The 23706-nt window shown below is 44.4% G+C and overlaps 1 protein-coding gene across 1 annotated transcript in view; it reads right to left on the bottom strand.

Annotated features, from left to right (window-relative positions):
* The window catches only part of LOC144783892 (extracellular calcium-sensing receptor-like), a 106128-nt gene that overhangs the window by 5099 nt on the left and 77323 nt on the right, over nt 1–23706 (bottom strand). Inside the window, exon 5 of the mRNA XM_078662634.1 lies at nt 823–946. Coding sequence (XP_078518760.1) covers nt 823–946 — 124 coding nt within the window. The remainder of the gene's footprint in view (nt 1–822; nt 947–23706) is intronic.

The following is a 23706-nucleotide window of genomic DNA, read 5'->3' as shown; positions in this document are numbered from 1 at the left end:
GGTGCGCCCGAGTCTAGCATAGGTTTGTACAGGTAGGGTACCCTCCCTGGACAAAATACTGTGCTTAGTCAAGTTTAAAATCTGTTCCTAGTTTGTGTGTGTGCTGTACAGTGCAGCACACTTGCAAAGTCAGAAAAGCTCAGAGAAATGAAAATATTTCTTTGTATAACCCCTGCTTTTGAGCGGTGTTAATTTTTGGCTCTAAACCCTTTCTACCAATGTTAGTGAATAGGTTTTAGCATCCAAAAGCATAGGTGGTGGCATGGAAATGCCATATACCACACATGTATCACCCCCTTAATGCAAAGTAATTCAAAGCAGCATTTTGCCCTGTTTTGCATTAGTTTTATGTACAAACCATTGCAAATACCAATTTGTGTTGGTTTGTAAATCCCAAAACAGGTTTAGTGTCGTGTTTGAGTTGAAAAAGTAACGCTAACCCAATACTAAACCTTTGAAAATCTGGGCCCAAGTGTTTCATTTTGTGACAATTTTCTATCTAAGTTTCTGAGAAAATGTATTAACGTTAGTTGAGATGTATGTAGAATAATCAAGTGACTTTTCAGGGAGCCTATAAGTGTGCTATTTAGTTATTAATATGCCATCCAGTTGAACAGTTTCACAGCTGCTCTTATTTCCTACCTAGAGTAACTCTTAGATGCCTACTTCATCATACATACCCACTGACCATTTTCATTCCTTCCACAGAGAGGCACCTCTAACCAGTTTAGGCTGAATTCCAGGTCCATGTGGTCCTTGTCTGCTGAGGTGAAGCTTTCCACTGAATAACATATCTTTATTCTAGGAAGTTAGTGAACCCACCTGTTTGGTTTGTGATGCTCCCATCAGGACAGGGCACACAGGAGAAGCAGCACTTGGGACGTCCTGTAATGGCAGACTTCCGGTATCCTGGATCACAACTTTCACTGCAGACTGACTGAGGGATCTGGAATAATGACAAATGGTTAAGCATTCCCAAATCAAGGCTCTCCCTAGCATTGTATTGGAATATATATCTGACTTGAAACTGTTCTGAATCCCATTATAGAAATGTCCTGTATTTTCTGCATGGCCCATTGTAGTTTACCCTATGTTGACGTAGCTGTGCACGTTGTAGACATTCATAATTAAATAATCAATTGTGACCTACTGCCCAGTCTTTTTTACAGCTATAAATCGGGGCCCAAATGCAACTACCTAATTTTCTAGTGCTTTCATACACCCCTTTTTCTAGATTAAAGATAGATAAAGTCTGTGCAAGCCATTGATGAAACGTTGGGGTGAGTGAATCCAACCAGGCCATGAGAAATACAGATTCTAACCACTGCCATGGACAAAAACAAAAAAGATTGATGTGACCCAATAGTTCCATCACTTCTGACCCTTAGCAGCATTAATTCTGGCATTAGGATTACTTTTAATTTTTCAGGGATTGATCTAAAAGAATTTGATGAAAGAAGTGTGGCGCAGCAACCAGGGTGCCTGACTCTGGACTACGGGGTTCGCGGTTCGATCCCCGCCACCAGCGGCAGGTTAACCAAGCACCATGTGACTCTGGGCAATAGCTCGCTTAACCCCTTTGGTGCTCATGTCGGAAAGGTTCAGTTATGAGCGTCTGTTGGCCTGTGCTCATGACGGAACCATTCCGTCATGAGTCCAAAGGTTCTTTAGAACCTTCAGCACTGCAGAGGAATTCGCGCAGCACTGAAGGGGTTAATCTTCCCGACAGCCCCAGTGCTGGGACACCTCTCCGGAGGTCGCTGTGCACTTTACAAATGCTGGTATTTCATTTCAGTTCATATCCCTCTTCAGGGTTTCTAGCAGGTGACATGTTGAGAACATATATATATGTTTTGCTACTGCAGCGAGGACAGCTGACTCCTGCTTGATCCCCCATGGGGCTATTTTGGATGGGTTGTAATACAGCAAGAAATGTGTTTTATAATGTTGTGACTGTTACATGGCAGAGCACAGAATTGACTTCCATAGTTCCAAAGAGTCTAAACAACTGCCACAATCTGTACCTAGTCTGGGTTTCCATTTCTCCACTTGCTTCTCAAGGTTGTCCTGCATCAATTGGGTCAGCCCCTCATATATGTGACTGAAAGTACATCCCTCATAATCCCTATCCACCTTCATGATAGAGTCTTAGCAAAATCCCTTCGGCCCCCCTTTCTTCTTAGCTAAAAGCTCAATTTTTGCAAATACTTTAAAAAGTATTTTCTATCAACCCCATAATTAACTTGAACTTCCTCAAATGACTGAATCCCATCCTGATTACCAAATCCTCCCTGTGTGACATAACCATATCATGAAATCATTTCAGGAAGCACTGGGTTCAGAGTAGAAGTTCATCCTTCCAAGCCCTATTTTCCTCTTTGGTGCCAGCCACACCTGAAATGCGGCTGACAGAACTTTGAATCTAACTCTCTTATAATAGCTAGGTTCAATATATTTCAAGAACCAATTTGAGCCTCATCTCCTAATAATAGCTTCAGAGTAGCACTGTGGCCCAATGGTACATTCTTTATTTATTTATTATTTTTTTTTGTCCTCATATGCCACCTAGGTTCTGATTGTGCAACCTGCCGATATACAAGCACCATGCTGCCTCAGTTCTTTCGACTGGTGGGGAGTGTAGAAATGGAACGGGGCCTTCATTCCACAGCAGTAGTGTATAGACCAGCTTTGCAGAGACAGAAAACCATATGGAGGTCTTAAGAGTACAGCCAAAATGCTAGGATAGCATCAGTGTTCGGCTATGCCCAGTGATGGGATTGATGGCTTAATCATTGAACCTGGAAAAAAAAAGAAAAAAACAGGTTCTCAATTGGTCCCACCTAAGGAGATGCCAGAATAATCTTTTGTCACTGTTCCCAGCTCGAGCCAAATCTAATCTGGAGACCTGTGGTGCAGAAGTGTACCAATCATTAATAGAGGGAGGTAGAGAGTCTTTCCATTTCTTACAAATCTCTCTCCTAGCAAGCAGGATAGAGTAGAAAATCAACTTCCTTGCCGATGATGGAACACTGTCCACAATGCCAAAGATTACAGAGGTAAGGTCTAGAACAATGTTAGTACCAAGTGATATTGAGAGGGTCTTACTTATGGCTTCCCAGAACAGAGAAAGATGAGGACACTCGAAAAACATATGTATGTCAGCTGCGGCTAAGAGCCCACATCTCGCACAAGCCACCCTATTTCCCTGATTAAATTTAGAAAGTCGTTCGGGCGAATAATAGGCTCGATGAATGGTAAAGATATGGTTTCTACGTAGCCATGCCGGTTTGACAATGTCCCACATCATACCGCATGATGTAATCCAAAGATCTTGCAGGTTGGGAGTAATTAGATGCGGTGACCAAAGCTGTTCCGGAAGCAAAAATTCCAGGATTAGTTTATACCAAAATGAGATCTCCTTCTTAGTGGGAGACTTGTCAACTAGAAGGGTGATAAGGTTACTATGTTTACCCAATGGAAATATAGTTTCTCGAGATGGTGACGCTTTATATGCACTGGACCAACTAGATATTTGCATGTATTTAAATCTGGAAAAGTTTGGACCAATTTTGTTTCTTAAACAGTCCCAGGGTAACAAAGTGCCATCAACAAATAGTTCTCCCCATACCAGAAGTCCAGCATCTCTAATAGATTGAGCAAGTGTATCTCCCAACCATTCCGGAAGACCCCACGGAGGCGTTTTACTACCATAGTACCCTATTTTAATACCTTTTGTTAGCTGGGCCCAAATTCTTGCCATACCCCGTAAAATTTTCAGTTTGACTTTTAAAAAAAACGTAGGATCTCCGAATTTAAAAAGGAAACTTGACTGGTCACCCCCTCTACCATCAAGAAAGTAGAAAAAATAGAACCAACTCCATGGTCTGATGGATTCTTTAATAAAATCCTAGCGTGAGATAGCTGGAAAGCCCAAGCGTAGATCTGCAGGTCCGGGGCTACCAGCCCACCCTTATCCCTACGTCTTGTGATTTTCTGCCAAGAAATTCTCACAAGGTGATTGTTCCAAATGAAAGTATTAATGTCAGCCTGTAATTTTTTAATAAGAAGAGGTTCAAAGTATAAAGGAATAATGTTAAATAAAAAAGTAATCTTCGGTAGAATAGACATCTTAACAAGATTAATTCTACCCAACAAAGACAACGGGAGATGGGCCCAATTCTGGAGCAACTTGCGACATTCCTTAGCCACTTTCGAGAAATTATTAGTAGCAATCTGATCTATGTCCCCAACAACATCAAGGCCTAGATACCTCATCTCCTTACCCGGCCGAATGCCTGCAGTAAAGGAACTCTGATCGATGTTCCAGGTCAACATCTCAGTTTTTAATGTATTGATCTCGTAACCGGACACCTCCCCAAACTCTGATGCCAGTTTGAATATTGCAGGAAGGGCCAAGTGGGGTGCGGACGTAAAGATGAGGATATCGTCCACATATAGGGCTACCTTTCTCTCCCAACCCCTGCATGTGAACCCTTTGATGTCAACACTGTCCCTCAAACTCTGGGCAAATGGTTCAGCATATAGATCGAAAAGAAGTGGAGAGAGTGGGCAGCCCTGCCGAGTTCCCCTAGAGATGTCAATAGGGTCAGACAATACCCCATTAACCAGAACACTGGCCTTAGGATTCCGGTATAGGAGAGCGATAGCACGACGGAATCTACCTCCCACGTTGAACTTTGCCAAGGCCTCCGACAGGTACAACCAGTTGACCCTGTCGAAGGCCTTGGTGGCATCCAACGTTAGAGCCGCGAGTGGGAGAGATTTCAGAACCGCCAGATCTATAGCTCCTATTAAGTCGTATGTCAGTTGGAAGAGCTGACGCCCCTTGACAAACCCCTTCTGATCCGGATGTAAAATGAAGGGTGCAACTACAGCTAATCTATTTGCAAGTATGGATGAAAATATCTTGTAATCTCCGTTTAAGATAGAGATTGGTCTATAAGAACCACATGCCGTTGATGGCTTCCCAGGTTTTAATATTAGAGTAATGGAAGCATTATCCCATGACACCGGAGGAGGCACCCCGTCCGTAAGAATCTGGTTAAACAGGATTGTCAAAAAGGGGGCAAGCTCCTGCTCCAATGATCTATAAATTTCTGCTAGTAGGCCATCTGGGCCAGATGCCTTCCCTTTCTTAGCATTCTGGATAGCTCTCCTCACTTCATCTTCTGAGATTTCGGTCTCTAGCTTCTCACTCTGACTTAGAGATAGACATGGGAGGGAAATTTTACCAAGCCAATCCCTGATGGTAACAGGATCTACTGTTTTGTCCTCCCGGTATATGGCTTGGAAGTATTCCCTCTCTCCCTGGGGAGTGTCACAAACCTTAGAGCTCTCCTTGTCTTCTCATAAGCCCAAATAAACCTGCTAAAAATGTCTTCCATACCCTTATACCAATGACTTTCAATTTCCAATGGTATAGCCCTGAAGAGGTAGAGGACTTTGGGTAGATAAACCATCTTAATTATATTTCACCGGCCAACAATAGACAGATGAAAGTCATTCATCCTATTAAAATCCTTCTTCCCTTTCTGAATGACAGGGGCTAAGCTTAGCTCCACAATTTGCTCCAGCTCTAATGTTATATTTTACCTAGATAACTTGCTGACTGCATCACCCGGGGGTCCTCCAGATATACCAAGCTATTTGTGACTATTCACATTTTTTGCTGATTGAATGAATACCCTGAAAACCTCCCAAACAGCCTGGACTCTTTCTCAATTTCTGTAAACGCTAATTGAGGATCAGATGTTACTACCGCCAAATCATCAGCATAACCACAGAATTTTGGTATTGCTCTCTTGAAAACACATAGGTTTAATACCCCTATGGCCTCGATTTTCCGAATCAGGGGATCTATCTAACATGCAAACAGAAGAGGGGAACAGGGGCAGCCTTGTCTTGTCCCCCTTTTTATCAAAAGTGGTTCTGTATGGCCCCGGTTAAGGCAAAGCCAGACAACATACATTACCCATATAGCATCGAGCATCCATAAAACCCTTACCAATACCGAACCACTCATGGTTGGCCCATAGGTTGTTCCAGGAGACCCTATCAAACGCCTTTCTGGCATCATGCATGATCAGCCCCATAGGTTCTCCTGTGACTGCAGCCGCATCAAACAGTGTTACCACCATGCATATGTGGTTAGTGGTACCTCTGCCTGATATAAAACCATGCTGCCAAAGGAAATAACCTTACCAATAATAAGGCTTAGCAGGGAGGCTAATACCTCTGAAATTATCTTTGCATCGCTGTTCATAAGCGTTCTGGGTCTATATGACCCAGGTTCAGTTGAAGGTTTCCCCTCTTCAAACTAATCATTGTGGCCCATACCCATGACTCTGGGGGGCACACCTTCATTTGTGCCTGACTATGTGTTTTAATCAGATTGGGCCCTTTTGAAAACAGAGTATCTATGAATTCAGAATCTTCTGGAGAGAAATGCTGCGGTCGTATATCACTTAAATAATCTCTGATTAGGCTCTTCTCGGAGTGCTGATCCTCATGTTATAAGATCTCATAATAATTACAAAATTTCTCCTACATACCCATGGACCAGTCACGAAGTTACCCCTCTCATGTTTTATCTCAAGGATCTCACCCCTAACTGCTTTCTGCTGGTCCGTACTGCCAGCACATGCCCGACTCATTTGTTATGCACGTGACAACCTTGCCGCCATGCAAGATACTTTTCTCCTATTTCGGCTCTTGCCAATGCAAGTTTGAGCAATATATTCTCTGTGCATGCCCCAGAAGCTATAGCACCAACAAGTTCCTCCTCAATATGTACCAATGCTTTATATAATACCTTTAGGTGCTGAATTTCCTTCTTTTTACGATGCAGACTGAAGCTGAGTGTCTCCCCCTTACCCCTGCCCCAAACGCATCCCAGACCATACCACTACTAGTGCTGTTTCTGATAATTTCCATGAACTCCCCAATCCATTTATTCATGTATTTGATATGGCCCTGATCCTGCATCAGGCCCATTTCAAATGTCCAAGTATATTCCGCTCTTTACAACTCCATAAAAGTAACTACGAAAACCAAGGGGTTGTGATCTGACAGGACTTACTGATATTTGTTAATACTACATCTTGCTATCAACTGCTATGTAACAAAGGAGTATTCAAGATGTGCTACAGTTTCATGTGGGGCTGAAAAATAGGTGCTACAAGGTCAAAAGGCTTTAAATGTGGCCACACATCAATTAGCCTATTGTCTAATGTCAGACGTGTAAGAGCCCTAAAAACCTTATGTTTCTGGCCAGCATAACTACTCCAGAGACTGCCCATGCCATCAATATTCAGATCACCACAGAATATAATCAGCGTTGGTTATAACGCTAGCTCAGTATTGAGAAATTCCAAAATATCAGAGTCAACACCAGTAGACCCCTTTACAGAGCAGGTGGTAAATGGTAAATACATGTTTACAATAACAGCATTCTGCTATCACCCAGCACCCATAATTTTCAGCCAAACGCCTTTGGAATATTTTATGTCACCTCCGAATAAGAATAGCCACTTATCTGGTTCTGGTTCCTTGTGTAGTATTAACAGTAACCCTCTTGTGGTTCTCATCCTTCCTAGATGGTCATACCTTCCAAGTCACGGCCTCCCCTTAAACTCATGCACTCACCCACTGCACTCTGAGGTGCCCCAGGGGTCAGCATTAAGCCCTACCTTATTTAATGTATATGTGAGACCACTGGCTCTGCTGGCCAAAACCCGGGCATCTCCCTGGTGCCATATGCAGATGGCACCCAGCTGGTGTTTGCCTTCTCCAACAACCCTAGCCAGGATATGGTGAAATTTAGACAGGATCTGACAGTTATCTCGGAGTGGATGCCACTAATTATTTGCAGCAAAATTTGGCCAAATCAGAGATCCTTCTGGTAGGTAAAGACTCCCATCTATGGGGCAATGAGTTGTGGCCTCCTGCTCTTGGAGCTCCCCGTACCCAAACCTATGGTGAAGAATCTAGGCATAATGATGGACAGTGATCTCACCTTTGAGATCCATGGCAAATCAGTGGCAGGGAAAGTTTTGTACTGCTGTGGGGCTTCAAACCAATACTTGGTCTCTTTGATTTTAAGACTCGGCAACTGATCATCCAATCATCTGTCCTTGCCAGACTAGATTACTGCAATGTGCATCTTCTGGGAGCACAATTATAAGGCTACAGTGCATTCAGAAAGCTGCTGCTTGGGCAATCTTTGCCCTTCCCAAACACTGTCATATCTCCAGACTTCTCTGTCGCCTACACTGGCTCCCTCTAGATCAGAGAGTGCGCTTCAAAATGCTGTGCCTCAACCACAAAATCCTTCTGGGCACTGCCCCCAGAATCTTGAGTGATTTATGTTCCTACTGGGCCCCCCACACATGCGCTGCGCTCGGCAGATCTGCTCCTGGCCAGAGTTCCTCGAATACGGAGGGCCAGAGCCGGCAGTCAATCTTTTAAGTTGTTGGCTATCGCCCTCTGGAACTCCATCCCTACCCAAATCCGCAGCAACCCTGACCACCTAACCTTCAGAAGGCTGGTGAAGACCTGGCTTTTCGCCAAATGTTAATCTCACTTCTGTACTGTCGCTTCACTCTGTGTTCATCTCTAGTGCTGGGACGCCCCGTTGCTGGGCAGTCATGCGCTCTACAAATACTTTAACATAACAAAAGTCAAAAGCTTTTATTATCGGTTAAAAACCATAAAAAGACATATGTACATAATTACAGATAAAAATGCACGATTACAGATAAAAATGTGGATATTTAAGAGATAGTACATTACAATCCTAGCACACAGTAAATTCATAGAATGGTTAAAAAAGAATCATAGAAATTGTTTAGATGCGTTAAAATGAGATAGCACTCCCAATGAACAATCCCTGGCCATAATATTCATAGGGAACCTCATTTGTTACAATGTTAATAATACTGCAGGAGTGGTAATTTGTGTGCTACTGCTTTCAGTTTTTAATTTTGCACACCTTAAGTGCCACATGGACAGAAGGAATCTAGCAGTTGCAAACACTTTCAGGGGGGTAGTGTCATATTTAAGGATTCTGAATACCTCCCTGTAGTCCCTAAGTTCCCTGGACTTACAAAGTTGAATGATCCATTTAGCTCTTGCCTTAGAGTAGAAGGGGCAGAAGAGCAGAACGTGCAGATCTGTCCCTCTGCTCCTCACACACCCTGGGCAAGAACTTGCTGTATGCAGGGCATTTGACCACTTGTGTGTTATGGCCCTAAGAGGCAATGAACCATGTCTAAACTGGATAAATAGTTTCTTAGCCAGGGGAGGCTGAATATCATCCAAATATTTCTCTAAGTGAGGATGGGCCTTGATATCCAGAAAGGTATTGGTCAGCCTACCCATGGATGAGTTTGTTGTTATAAGCTCCATTCGGTAGCGCTTAAGTGCCAGACTCAATAATTTCTTGGAATACAGGGCACAGGTCTCCTCAGGGGACGACCACATATGCCCCCTACCTAGAGCGTGGCAGAGTTGCTTGGTGTGGTTTAACCAGGGGATTTTCCCCGGCCACCCCCCCGGACAGATGATCCCCCAGGACCTCCCTGTAGCGCAAGAGATCGGGGTGAACCAAAGAAGTCTCCAATACAGCAGGGGGTGATTTGAGACAATCCCCTGGATAGGTACCAACCCTAAATCCAGCCATAGGGGGGTCAGGGGAGTGCTCATGGGGAGTCTCAGAAGACGCCTAATAAAGCTATTCTCGGTAAGGGATAGGGGGCAGCACTGACATAACCCCATAAATCTGCACCATAAGGTGCACCCCCTCTCGCCTGGGCTTTATAAATTTCCACAAGCGGACCCAGCAGTTCAAGAGAGGTGTTGTTAACAACATTTAAGATACCGCCTGATGATTGGGCCAGCTTCAGGTTAGCCTTAACCATATGAGACCCCCAATCCATTCTTTCGTTTAGTGTAACCCCCAAATAGTCGAAGGTAGACACTCGATCCAACGCCGTTCCATCCATGTGGGGGTGAGGACAATTGGCTAGTTTGGTGTGATAAACCATGAACTTGGTTTTAGAGAGGTTAATCTCCAAGTTCCTCAATCTGCAGAAGGAGCAGAATGCCTCTAATGTACGCTGTATGCCCGTAGATGATTTTGACAATAATAGGGTATCATCAGCGAGCATTAGGGCAGGTATCTTATGCCCTGCTAAGCATGGAGAGTCCAGGGGCCTCATTTATGAGAAATGACGCATCGCTGCGTGAAAGCAGCGATGCGTCACTTCTCAGTGCGCACTCCTTGCGACATGATTGATGTGTCATATTTACAGTATGACGCATCATGTCGCAAGGAGTTACAGATACGTCAGTATTTCTGACGTATCTGTAAGCGCAAAAGTCACGCATTGCTGGGGTTTGTCACAAAAGTGACGCAACTCCAGCAATGTGTCCTTTCACATGGGGCAAGCCCCATGTGAAAGGGCTTGCGTCAGTCTTACGCCTGCTGTGAGGCAGGCGCAAGATTTTGACGCAACAGCGTCCTAAAAGTGACGCAGTGAAATCTCATAGATTTCACTGCGTCACTATTACGAGGCTTTTTGCGGGGGAACGCCCCCTCTGCATACATTATACCTGACGCAGGTATAATGTAGCGCAGGGGTTTACAAAGTGACGCATCTGCTTAGATGCGTCACTTTGTAAATAGTGCGCAACAGGAGGCATGTTTTACGTCGCCGATGCGTCACAAAAAGTGATGCATCGGAAGCGCAAAACTGACGCAAGACCTCATAAATGAGGCCCCAGGTCTCTTGTTCCCAGTAGGTGGTCTATCAGCCCGTTAAGGAAAAGGGAGAAGAGCGTGGGGGCCAAGACGCACCCCTGCCTCACACCCCTTTCCACCGGGAACGGAGCCAGCAGCTCCCCACTCCTCCCATATATCACCCTTGCGTATGTGCCTTGGTAGGCCGGGGCACCTATCTCCAGCAGTATTGCCCAAAGCTTATTCCTTTGGACCAGGTGAAATGCGGACCAAAGGTCAACAAAAACCAAGTACAAGCTACCAGCCCCAATAGAATCCGTCTTCCAAAATACCAACTGTAATCTAAACAGTTGGTCGATGGTGGAGACCTTTGCTCAAAAGCCCGCTTGGAGGGAGGATAGGATGTGATGTTCGTCCATCCAACTCTGCAACCTAGTTAAAAGAAAGTGGGCAAATAATTTCTGGAGGACGTCGATCAAACGAATGGGGCGGTAGTTGGCCGGGTCGAGAGGGGAAGCTTTTTTGTAAATGGGAATGATTTCAGCTCCCAGCCATGTTGGGGGGATCTCCAAGCCCTGTAGGATAGCGTTAAAATAAACCCAAATGTAGGGACCCAAACCTTTTGTTCACTTCGATATAGATCACCAGGGATCCTATCTAGGCCCGGGGCTTTCCCCAGTGTCAAACTTCTAAGGGCCGCCTGAACTTCAAAGAGAGTGCAGGGTGGGCAATCAAGGCCCAGGGCCTCCGGGTGCACTGGTTCCGGTGTACTTATTTGGGCCGCTAGATCTACTAGGGAATCAGGATTACTGAGTGAATAGAGGGGCTTGAAGTGATCTAGCCTAACCTCTGCACTAAGGTTAGGAATGATGGCTGACGACCCTTCAGCCGACCCATCTCGAACAAGGTTCCAAAAAGACCTATAGTCACGAGCTTCCAGGGCTGCTTTGATGCTTTCCCACCTTGAGACCTCCCACTCGGACCTGGCCTCCTTGATCAAACTTTTATATATTTGCCTCGCATTTCTAATGCTTGACTGGGACCCCGATTTTACCTCCTTTATCAGGGTGTTTTTAGCCAGCCTACAGTTTTTATTAAACCAATGTTCACGCTTATTTCCTCATGGCCACTTAGTGTCGGTAGTATAAAAATACCCGGCCAGGGAACAAAGAAGTTTATTGTGAATGCGCTGCAAACCCTGAAGGTGGAGATGGGGCAGATCGCAATTGGGACTCAAAAGGTGAGAGACCTCTGTTTTAACGCGACCTTCGCCCACCTGATTCATCTTCCACCTGCCGCTATAACAAGGTTAGAGTTATTGGTAATCTCAGCTCCCCCCAGTTCGTTTTGGTGACCCAAAGAATTTAGTAATTCTAGTGACAATAGATTATGGTCACTATCGACCCTTGGGATGACAGAGAAAGCTCTCAATCGGGCCCAGAATTCGACATTTACCAGGATATAATCTATAGTCATGCTGTTCCCTGGTCTATTAAAGGTGCTTGTACCCGGGACGTCTGGAAGAAGTCTGCCGTTACAGGTCCTGAGGGAGTGTGATACAACCAACTTGTTGATCACAAGGGCCAGGGGCAGTAAGCGCTTTTCTGGGTACATAGTACAATCCGGAATCAGACAATTTTCATCCTCGTCTGAGGTTACCGAGGGGATCCCCAAGAGCGGTTCAAAGTGACAATTAAGATCGGCACCAATAATGTTATGATACGACGAGGGGAGAGAGTTAAGGAGAACCTCTAGGGCATCCAGAATAGATAAACCCAACTGGTGAGGTTGGGGATGTAAATAAATGTTGATCACTGCCAACGACAGTCCGTCCAGAAAATGAAGTACAATGCATAGGATGTCCGGGCAATGAGAATCTATTATCTTAACTGAGCAACCCAGGTGCAGAGCAACCCAAATACATAACACCCCCGAGGGTCTTCCCCCGGGTCCTTGCACTGCCGGGGAATGGAAGGACGCATAACCTACCCTAACGGGAGCAGACAGCAACCAGGTCTCTTGGAACAGACATATGTCATAACTGTCCATCAGGTCACCCCACTCCGGATTGTGCAGCTTAGACCCCAGCCCTGCTATATTCCAAGACCCAATTAGTGGTCTACGTGGGACCACTTGGGCTGGGATATCCTCAGTAGGTTGGAACATGATAGAAGGTGGAGGTGCTATATGTGTGTGAGTGTCCAACTCCCTCTCGCCTCCTGTTGAGCCAGTGTTTTGGGAAGATGGGGATGTAGTTGGGCTACCCCCCTTAGTTCTAAAAAGCTGCTCAGGGGACCCCCCTTCTATGCTCAAACCCTCCACAACATGGCTCCCAAACAGATTCGGAACCATTCCGTCTGCGCCCGAAGGTGATAGTAGTCAATCTACATTTCTCAGTGCACTATAGCTATTACCCACTGGGATGTTATAATCGAGTTCATAACCACCATGGTGGAAATAGGTTGGTTCTGGCCTACCCGGTGCAAGAGTTCATGAGTAGAAGTACCCCAGGTGGCAAGTATTGATAGTGCCCGCATTGGAAGGGCCTCCATTAGCTAATATGTGTCCAACCACTCTAGTATATCTAAAGTGGACAATTACACAATCACCACAGATATATTTGGGTCTAGTCCCTAGCCAGCTGACTCTTTGCACGAATAAAATCTCCCCCTGGCCAGCTCCCATTAGAGGTCTGTGTCTACTTAGCCGGAAGATGATTTCATTCTTTAACTCAGGGAAGGTTTCCCCTTGTTCGCTGGCCAGTGGGGGAACTCCCGTGAGAACCACCACATACGGAGATGCTTCTGGGGGTAACTGGGGGCAAGGAGGAGATTTTAGGGGTCCATTTACGCCGGATTTCAGGGCGGGTTATGTTGGGACCGACCCGAATCTAGGCACAGATTTCCAAGGGTATTTGGGATGGAGAGTGAACCACACGGTTTCGAGCCAAATACGGCTGAAGGCGAATTAGGGCAATTGGTTAGTCCAGGACCAATCGGGGCTGGGATAGGTTTCAGCGTATTTAAAGGGGCCAAATTATGTGTAGGGTTATCAGAGCAGATACTAGCACCTGGGTTTGAGCCCTTAGAAGCAGGCTTAGTAGCTCCTAAAGCCCCTATAATGACGGGATTCCCCATTGAGGAGGTGGCTGTGGTCTTCCTAAGCCTTTGTTGTTTATCAATGAAACTAGTCTATCAATCCTAGTAGACAAGGATTTGAGGTGGTTATTGATAAGCTGTTCCATATAAGTCTGGAGATCGATTAATAAATGGGTAGCCCAGACGGGAGGTCCTATGGTGGGAGATAGAGGGCCAGGGTCAGACTGTACAAGATCAGGTGTAGATGCTATTCTCTTAGCCGATTTTCTAACAAGTTTCGACTTTTTAGTTCTGGCACAAGATTTGTGAGCCTTTATGCATGCCAGGGGAGGTGGAGACGTGGGAACCTCCATTGAGAAATTCACGTCAGGCACAATCTGAGCACAAGGTAGGTCAGCAAAGGAGGGTGCGAGGAATGACGTGAGTTCAGAGGGGTTGGCTGTAGCTACAGAGCAATCCCCCAGAGTCATAGGGGGGGCATAGCAGGGGTAATTGAGAGCCGCCTTTCAGTATTTTCTATGGCTGTTGCCACTACCCCTATTGTTTTTTTAAGCATTTTATCGATAGCTGTAAGGCTCGGGAGTGGTTGGGTCATTGCCGCTAGTTGCCTAGTCATGGGACGGGCAGTAGTGGACTTGTTATTTTTACCCATACTACTCATCGTGAAAGCTTAGACAAGTGTGTTTACCTATAATCACAAATTGTCAATCACTAATTAAGATACGCGTTTAAAAAAAGGTACAATAAAAGATCATAAAGAGTGGGGCCCCAAAGAGACTTCTAATAATAACAAACAAATGTCGGGGCAAGTTTTGACTGATTAAAAATTGTGGGAGTTACCACATGAATGGGAGTTCCAAGCCTCAAGTAATCTCTTCCAGGGGGGCTTAGAGGGGTGGCCCAGCCCAGCCTCCTTCAGCCCCTGACGGCCCCAGACGGTCCGCCCTTTGCCCGGGCTTCGCCCGGCGCCCGCCCTCGTCCCGCGTAGCGGGAACCGTGACTGTTTAAATGGAAGGTGGAGGCGGGGCCGGCGGATCAGTTACAGGTGAGCAAGTTCCGTGGAGGCTCCTGGTCCTTGGAGTCCTCCACTGGTAGTGCATGCACGATTCTCCGATGCTGGGTGGGGAAAAGGTGTCCCCCTGCTGCTGCCACACTATACAAATTGCCCCCTCACTCTGATGACCTCTGCGAGCGGCTCCCGCGAAGCGGGGGCCGCAAGAGGTTAAATGGAAGGTGGAGGCAGGGCCGGCTGTTCAATTCATTTTTTCCTCACACCCTCAAACACTAAGATTCAATCTATGTTTATCTCCAACCCTCTTAAATTAAACCCCATTAAATCAGAAGTTATTCTGTTCTCCCCCAAAAATAACCAATCTCCAATCCAAGGCTGGATCAGCAATCTGAAAAGCCCTAAATTGCTCTCTCACTCTTTCCAACTTGGCTAAATCCCAAGGCTTCGCCTTTGACAAAAATTTGTCAATGAAGGATCAGATCAAAAACTCAGCAAAAGGAGCGCTTTACGCACTAAGGGCCAGATGTAGGTAATCCCAGATTACCGATTCTTAAATACCAAATTATACCGATTCGGTATTTAAGAACTGGCAATCGGGATTTAGGTAATATTACCGATTTCATTTCCGAATCGGTATGATTCGGTAATTACCGAATCGGTATTTACCGATTCGGTAATTGCCATTCATTCCTATGGGCCTGTAGGCCCATAGGAATGAATGGCAATTACCGAATCGGTAAATACCGATTCGGTAATTGGGGGAAACATTGAAGGGTGGCAGGGTGTCACTTTGACACCCTGTTGCACCCCTCAATTGTGCCTGGGTGCACATGTTGCAGACATACATGCCCTTAGGGCATGTATGTCTGCAACATGGCACTGTTTAAAAAGCAAACAAAATGCTTTTCGAAGGGTTTTCATTATTTACCACCAACTTCTAGTTGGTGGTAAATAACGAATTCTTAGACCCCTGTAGCACTGATTGCAGTGCTACCTACATGTCAAAATACAGAATCGGTAATTTTACCGATTCGGTATTTTACAGAATCGGTAAAATTACCGATTCGGTAAAATTACCGAATCTGTATTTTAACATGCCCCTACATCTCCATTACCGACCAGTATTTGCCTTCCTACATCTGGCCCTAAATCACCTCAAAAAAATGTAACCATTCATTCCATCAGACGATTTCAAATGGGTTGTGCAATCTCTGGTCCTCTCCAAACTTGACTACGGCAATGTTGTCCTCACAGGGAATCCGAAAACTCACCTCACCTTAACCTCTCAGATCAGTACTAAACATGGCAGCCAGGCTTATAACAGACATTAAACGGTAGAAACACATCACGCCTGCCCTGAAGTCCCCAATCTGGCTTCCCATAGAAGGAAGATGCATCTACAAGACTGCCTGCATTACCCATGAAGCACTTCACGCACATTCCCCATACTATTTAGACAACAAACTCATAAAAGCTGAAAGAACCAGACCTATGAGAAGTTCCACCACTCTTCTTCTTGCCCCTCCTAAATTTAAAAGAAAAACTACCTAGGCTTGCTCTTCTTCAGGTAATGCTCCCAGCATTTGGAACTCCCTCCAAGGCACCTACGATGCAACCCCTCCCTCCCGGGCTTCAAAAGAGACTTGAAATGCCATCTCCTCAATAAATACTGGAACTCCTGAAAAAACTGAACTCGTTTAAATAGGCTTTCTTGTTCAGTTCAAACTCTGTTGATCAGTTGGCTGTTTTTCTTTCTTTGTGTTTGTCTCTATTGTTTGTGATGTCCTTCTCTCCATGGTCTCTAAATGTTTGTGTGGACCTCAATTCAGCAATTCCAACCTTATGGCCAAACAAGTGTTTTTTTCTGTGTATATATTTTGGTGTGCTCCTCTTGCCCTGCCTAAGTATACTTCCCTTGTTTATTTGTTATGTTTACTTGAACCTATGATTATTGCTCATCATGGAGAAGTGTGGCTCACTGGTTAGAGGAGGCAGACCTGGAAGCAGAGGTCAGCCCGGGACCAGGGTTCAATTCCCGGCTCGGCGGGGTCTTGAGTCCTAAAAAATGTCCATGGACTCGACAATTCTCGCTCCGGTGCCTACTCGATTCACGGGTTCACACTCTGCGACTCTGGGCAATAGCTTGCTTAATCTCCACAACAGCCCCTCGCGGCGGGATGCCTGGCTTTCACCTTGTGGATACCCTGCCGGGGTTATCTCACAGGGGAATACCAGGACGGGTTCCCTAAGCAAGCGCTTAGAAACCGCTTGGTGATTTGCGCTATATAAATTCCTGTACATTTACATTTACATATGCTCAGTGACTGATTATTGCGTTGTTCTTGACTCTGGAAAGCGCTCTGATACCTCGGATTCTAGGTAGCACTATTTAAAACCTTAAATACATAAAATAATTACAAAAATAAATAAAGGATGTATTTTGTTTTCCCGTGGTTCCATTTAAGGTGGTTAGCAGACATCAATCCTTGATTCTTCAGTACTCCGTCTTACAGTGTAGAAATATCTTCTATCGGGAAGATCTTTAAATACTTTTGATTTTTAACTGCATTTTCAGGAATGCTAACTATGTCCCCTCCATTGGAATTAATCAGCAATTTCATGTATAAATTGTACCCCATTGATGCCAGTATCAAGCCCTGGGAAACACTACAGACCACGAATGTGGCTTGGATGCATAATTTCCTAATGAGACTAATTCTTAATGAATAGTCAAGAAGGGGTCAAAGCTACTGAGGACCTCACCACCTATTCATACACAATTCTCCAGGGTCTGCAGGAGATTATGAAGATCATTCTTGTTACTAATGCCAATAGTATAGGAAGGCAGCCAGCACCAATATCTAACATGCATTAATATATGCAAGGATTTTGAGGGTGCCAGTTTCCCTAATGCAACCACTTTGCAATCTGTGTTGACAGGAGGCTAACATGTTTGTTTTGAACAATGTGATTAGTTAACTGTATGTCCAGACATTGATTGAGGGTCTTGCAGTCCCTTGTAAGTTTTTTCACAGGTCAGAAAATTGAGGTTCTTGTATTCCCTTGTAAGTTTTTTCACAGGTCGGAATATAGTCATAGTTTTTTTTAATTATGAAAGTCATTTGGCTCTTTTTTTTTTATAGGATATAGGATATGGAAACATTTAGGGGCATATTACCAAGGGGGGCTATAGGCAATTATCGCTGATTTAGCGGGCAATTTCGGCCGCTAAGTGGCGATAATTCTATCGCTCTATTAGCAAGCTGTCGCTAACTGATGTTTGCGACAGCTTTTAGGCGATAGCGAGCGGTTTGGGGCCCGCTTTGCATGTCAGCGATTTTTATCGCTAATTACATGCAAAGTGGGCATACCCAACCAGTTAGTGACTGAAAGCAGTCGCTAACATCACTATCGCCTATTAGCAAGGCAGGCGTAGCATTGGAAATATTCGCGCTAAGCGCGAATATCTCCAAATACTAACACCTGCCCAGACCAGTTCTTAGCCATGTTATCCAATGGGAGGTGGATAACATGGCTAAGAGCATTTCGTCGCTAATGCGTGAAAATCGCTGTATTCTCAGCGATATTCACGCATTTCGCCGCTATCGTTGGATATTTTAGCACAATGGAGAAAAACTTTGCTAATAGCATGTTTTCTCCGCTAACATATCCAGCGATAGGCAGCGATGAAAAAAATAGTCGCTAAGCCTATTTAGCAATAAATATCGCTACTTGTTGGTAATATGCCCCTTAGTCTTTTTCTCTCAGAATAGAGTTATTTAGTAGGCAGTATAAAAAGCAAATTGTTACATCATCATCCTAGAATGTGAGTTTTATTCCTTTAATTGTGTCTGTTAAATTGACCTTGGTTAGTCCAGACGTTCTGGCCACACCTCAACATTTGGTGACTGAAAAATATTAAGCAAGGTGGTTGACTTGAAATAAGATGGAACTTCAAATTAATAAGACATTTTTGTAGAAGAAATTTAGAAACTCATTACATGGATTTAGACACTTGAGTTGCCCTATTTTGAATTATGGGAAGTTTATTTATTTATTTATTTATTTGAGTCTTATATAGCGCATGGTTACCCTTGGGCATCCCAGCGCTTGTCAAGAAGTCCGTCAGACCAATGCAAAGCTATTTAGCGTGTTTAAGATGGGAAAAGATATGTTTTCAGAAGCTTCCGAAAACGAAGAAAGCAGGTCTCACGACGCAGCTGCAAAGGGAGCGAATTCCAAAGGGTGGCTGCATGCACCGAGAATCTTCTACCTCCAGTGCAAGCCTTATGAACTCTGGGGACCTGTAACAAAAGTTTTTGATCAGAGCGAAGAGCTCTGTTGGGTTCATAAGGCACCACTAGCTTCCTTAAAGAGGGGGGTCCTTTCCCTTGAAGAATCTTATGGGCCGTACAGAGAGCCTTAAACTTGACCCTCTCTCTCACCGGGAGCCAATGCAATGCTTTTAAGGCGGGCTTAGCTGATTGTCGCCTTGATGTATTAGTCAGCAACCTGGCCGCAGCATTTTGCACCTGCTGCAGCTTACTGAGTGTGGCTTCCGGAGCACCAAGGAAGATAGCATTGCAGTAATCAAGCCTGGAGATAATTAACCCCTGGATGAGTAACCTCCTCGATGACAAGGGGAGGAGGGGCAGGATTTTACGGGCTGAGCGAAGAAGCCCGAAGCAAGCCCCCGCCGTTTTCTTGGCCTGAGTTTTAAAAGAGAAATCCTGCTCCAGCCAGACTCCCAAGCTCTTGATCTCCTGCTTGGGGCTGGGGAGCTCCCCCAGGCAGCTGGGCCAGCCGGACAAGGGGAGAGAGGGAGCCTTGTGCCCTAACAGCATAATCTCCGTCTTAGAACCGTTTAGTTTAAGTGACGATTCACTCATCCAGGTATGTACATTAGTCAGGCATAGGCGCAGCACGTCTGGATTCTTCTCCAGTTGGGATAAAGTGACCACCAGCTGGGTGTCGTCAGCATAGCTTATAATTTTTATCCCAAAAGGGGCCACCACATCCTCCAGGGGGGCCATATAGACGTTAAATAACGCAGGGCTCAACGAAGAGCCCTGTGGCACACCGCACTGGAGGGGGATAGATTGAGACTTCTCGCTGTCTTCCCAGACCTGATAGGTACGGCCATGCAGAAACGACCTGAGCCATTGCAACGCGACTCCTGTGACCCCCACATTGGACAGCCGTTGGATCAACACTTGGTGGTTTACAGTGTCAAAGGCAGCACTGAGGTCCAGGAGGATCACTACCACTGACCCTCCTGAATCCAAAATGCTCCTTGCTTCCTCAACGACTGCCAAGAGGGCGGTGTCTGTGCCCTGCCCTGGCCGGAAGCCAGTTTGAGAATCTCTCAACAAGCCGTTGGATTCCAGAAAGACGGATAGTTGTCGATTAACCAGTCTGCAACAGAGAGATAGGCCTGAAGTTGGCCAAATCTGACGAATCTAGATTGGGTTTCTTCAGAAGAGCCTTTACGACCGCTCTTTTCCAGCTTGGCGGCACCACACCCTGAGTGAGTGATGTGTTAATCAAGTTCGCTATAGGAGCTGCAACCACAGATGTAGCTTGTTTCAAAAATCTCATTGGGGCTGGGTCCTCTGGTGAGCCACTCTTCATGGATGCCAGCTCCTTTGCGACTTCAGCTACAGAGATTGGACCGAAGGTGTCCAGGCGGGGGCCTTCTCCTGCTATCTGATTGCCTATCTGTACAACCTGTGCGACCTGTGGCAGGGCAGCTATGATGTTCTCAATTTTTAGATGAAAGTTTAAGGAGTTGGAAATGCACCTTTGGCTTTTAAAACAACTGTATTTCTTATTTTCCTCTTACAATTTTAACACAGAGAGGGATCTAAGAGTCTTACAGTAGTGCCATGTTCTCTCTACCTTCTGAATTCATAATCTTGTGTGGAAAAGATCATTTGGGAACCATGATTTTCATTTGCTTTTACTGCATTACATTTTTCTGAAAGGGCAAATTTGTGAAGGACAAACAGATAAAGGAAGCATATGTAAAAAAATGAATCATAAACAGCACCAGCCACCAAGTTTCGAAGAAACAGATTTTAATCAGCTTGGTATGGTTCAATCTCAGATAAGTGGAACCATCAACTGTGAAGAACTGTGAGAAAGAATGTTTGCTCTTAAGTAAAAACTGGTTAGAAACAACATTAAGTTGCAAATTGTATCCCGCAAGTCCAACCATTGAGAATATGCAGGCCGTAAGTTCAAACTCTTTAAACTCCCAACTCCCTAAACCAGTATACATGTGGTTCATGACATAAATATGGTATTTTCCTGAAGATTTACCCACCTCACTGCCACTCGCAAACTCTGATGGAAAGAGTCCATTGTTTCTAAATCCATTTATGCCAGCCACCCAACACATTGGTTTGAAGCACTGTCCCCTTCAGCAATAGTACCATAATCATGCTCCTTTGCTTAAAATGATGGGATTATGTTTTTCTCATTTTTTCATGGCTTAGTGGAGTATGAAAGTCTGTTTTTTTCCAGATACATTACATACATTTCACTTAAGTTGATAATGCATCACAAAAGCAGTGTCCAACTCCCTATCGATAGACACTTGAGGGTTTATTTTTCTACTGTCCAGACACAGAAGCTAAGACATTACATGGCACACTTGAACTGTTATATCTGCACGCTCTGCAGTACTATCTGCCCCATGTCAGGCAACACCTGTGTATACAACATTGACAAATGCAGACAATTTTGAACCTTACATTTGCAAGCAACTACATTATGACTTGCATAACAACAGTTACCAAAACTCAGAACAAACATGAAATCAACAATCCAGCATTACTACACAGTTGGCCACCTCACATACTATATGCACCTCATACTATCCCTAGCAAACAGGCGAATTGAGAAGGCTGAAGAAAGGAGATGTCCAAATATCATAAATGATGTGCTTCAGTCCTTTCATAGCACTTCTGTTTCTTCAGGACAGTCCACAGCATTATCACTCTCATCCCAGTAATCTGCATTTATTGGAAGGAAAAGCTTTATGGGTTCTAATATACAATAGCAAGAAAGATCATCAAAACAACATGAACATAATACTTGCAATTATCAGTGCTACTGGCAATTACTCTGGCTCATATTTCATATATATAATTCCATTTCCTTTTCTCACTCTACAGACAGGAACCAGCCATATGAAAACTTAGTCCTAGAACTGCCAAAAACGACACACAGATACATTACTTGCCCCTGCCATGAAACACAATTGACTGCAGGCAAGTGTCAGCTTTGTTGGATCTCATCAGTGAAATGTGGATTGCATCCTATCACACAGTTTGATACAAAACCGACAACTGGGCATACCCATGGTTATCTCGTGGATAGTAAGGGCCACGTTTAGGGGAAGACGAGGGCTATAGTTGGTCCCAGTGATTAGTAGCAGTGAGTAAAAACTGGTTGACTGTAATGTGTCTGAGAACAAGTACGAGTTATTGTGATTATTTCAACTTGTTTTTCACAATGCCACCCCTAACAGCCTTAGGTATATGAGTTTTCTTAAATTATATGTTTAACATTAAGAGCCTGTAGGTGGATAGTTAGGTATTGGTGTACTATGTAAATATATTCCTTACATATTTCCTTCCTGTTTTCCTTCATTTCTTGCTTCATTTCTTCCTTATTTTCTTCCTTCCTTCTATTCTAGTATCTAGTTGGATACATGGCATTCCTGAGCATGCATTTGGAGGGGATTTTTGTCTTCAGTTTTAAGAGGAGGTGTGAACAAAGAGGATGGGATTCCTGCTGTCTTTAAGGCAATGCTTAATAGTTGTCCTTCTTTAAATCATCTATGTAGTCTCTTCCTTGGATGCAGTGCAGCTCTGCATGGCAAATATGAATAAACACTGACAAAGCAAATAGGTCTGTGGTTGGCCGACTTGTTATTGAAATGGCCAATGCATGCTTTTTAAAAATGTTTTTTTAAATTCTTAATGCAAAAACATATAAATAGGTGCCCTTGTGTGTCTATGCATGCGGCTCAGAGACAAATGAATTTAACTGCTTCTGTAGAAATGTTTCACAGAAATATGCATAAAGGTGACTTGTGCATTGGTGGACATATGAAAATGAAGCTAGCAACACAGAAGAATACATTGACAGAGCACTGTCTGGACATCTGGGTAAAGCCTTGATATGACAATATTCTCTATATCAGAGGAGTGAAAAAGAGAAGGAAGATGGAGAAAGCAGAGACTAAATTCTGAAATTTGTGGTTATTCTCAAATAGTAGTCTCATTAATGTTCAGCAGCCTTTATAAATGCAATTTGTTTAGTTTATACAATACATATTTTATTTGAAAAAAGAATGGGATTAAAAAGAATTCCCCAAAAAATTACAACCCTTTCAGTACGAATGTGGTGCACATCAAGCAGCATTGGCAGCTCAGTAGACAGGAGGCCTACTTGGTCCATGCAGGGGAAAAAAATAGAAAATAAACATATAAACAAATAGGAATAGTCTCAAGCCACTTAAGGTGATTATTGTTGGGGCAGAAGTGGAGAGATCCAACAGCTGGCCAATTGCAACATGCTGTATGCTGTGGTGTGCAGAAGGAAAGCGTGAAGGACCCAAAAAAAGGCAAATGAATGAAGAGAGCTAGCTGAAACCTCCTAAAAGCCTTGACTAACACAGGGCCTAGAAATATTCTTTGCATACCTCACATGGTATGCATTACATACAGTGGGCCTTCAAATTATGATAAGTCAGCAGCTCTGTGGTGGATAAGTTTCAGGCTGTAAGATTCTGGCAGCAGAGGATGCTAAGGTTCCGCTGTCTGAAA

This window comes from Lissotriton helveticus, chromosome 10 (genome assembly GCF_964261635.1).
Source record: "Lissotriton helveticus chromosome 10, aLisHel1.1, whole genome shotgun sequence".
NCBI classification, from domain to species: Eukaryota; Metazoa; Chordata; class Amphibia; order Caudata; family Salamandridae; genus Lissotriton; species Lissotriton helveticus.
This window is presented reverse-complemented; position numbering and strand designations above follow the sequence as displayed.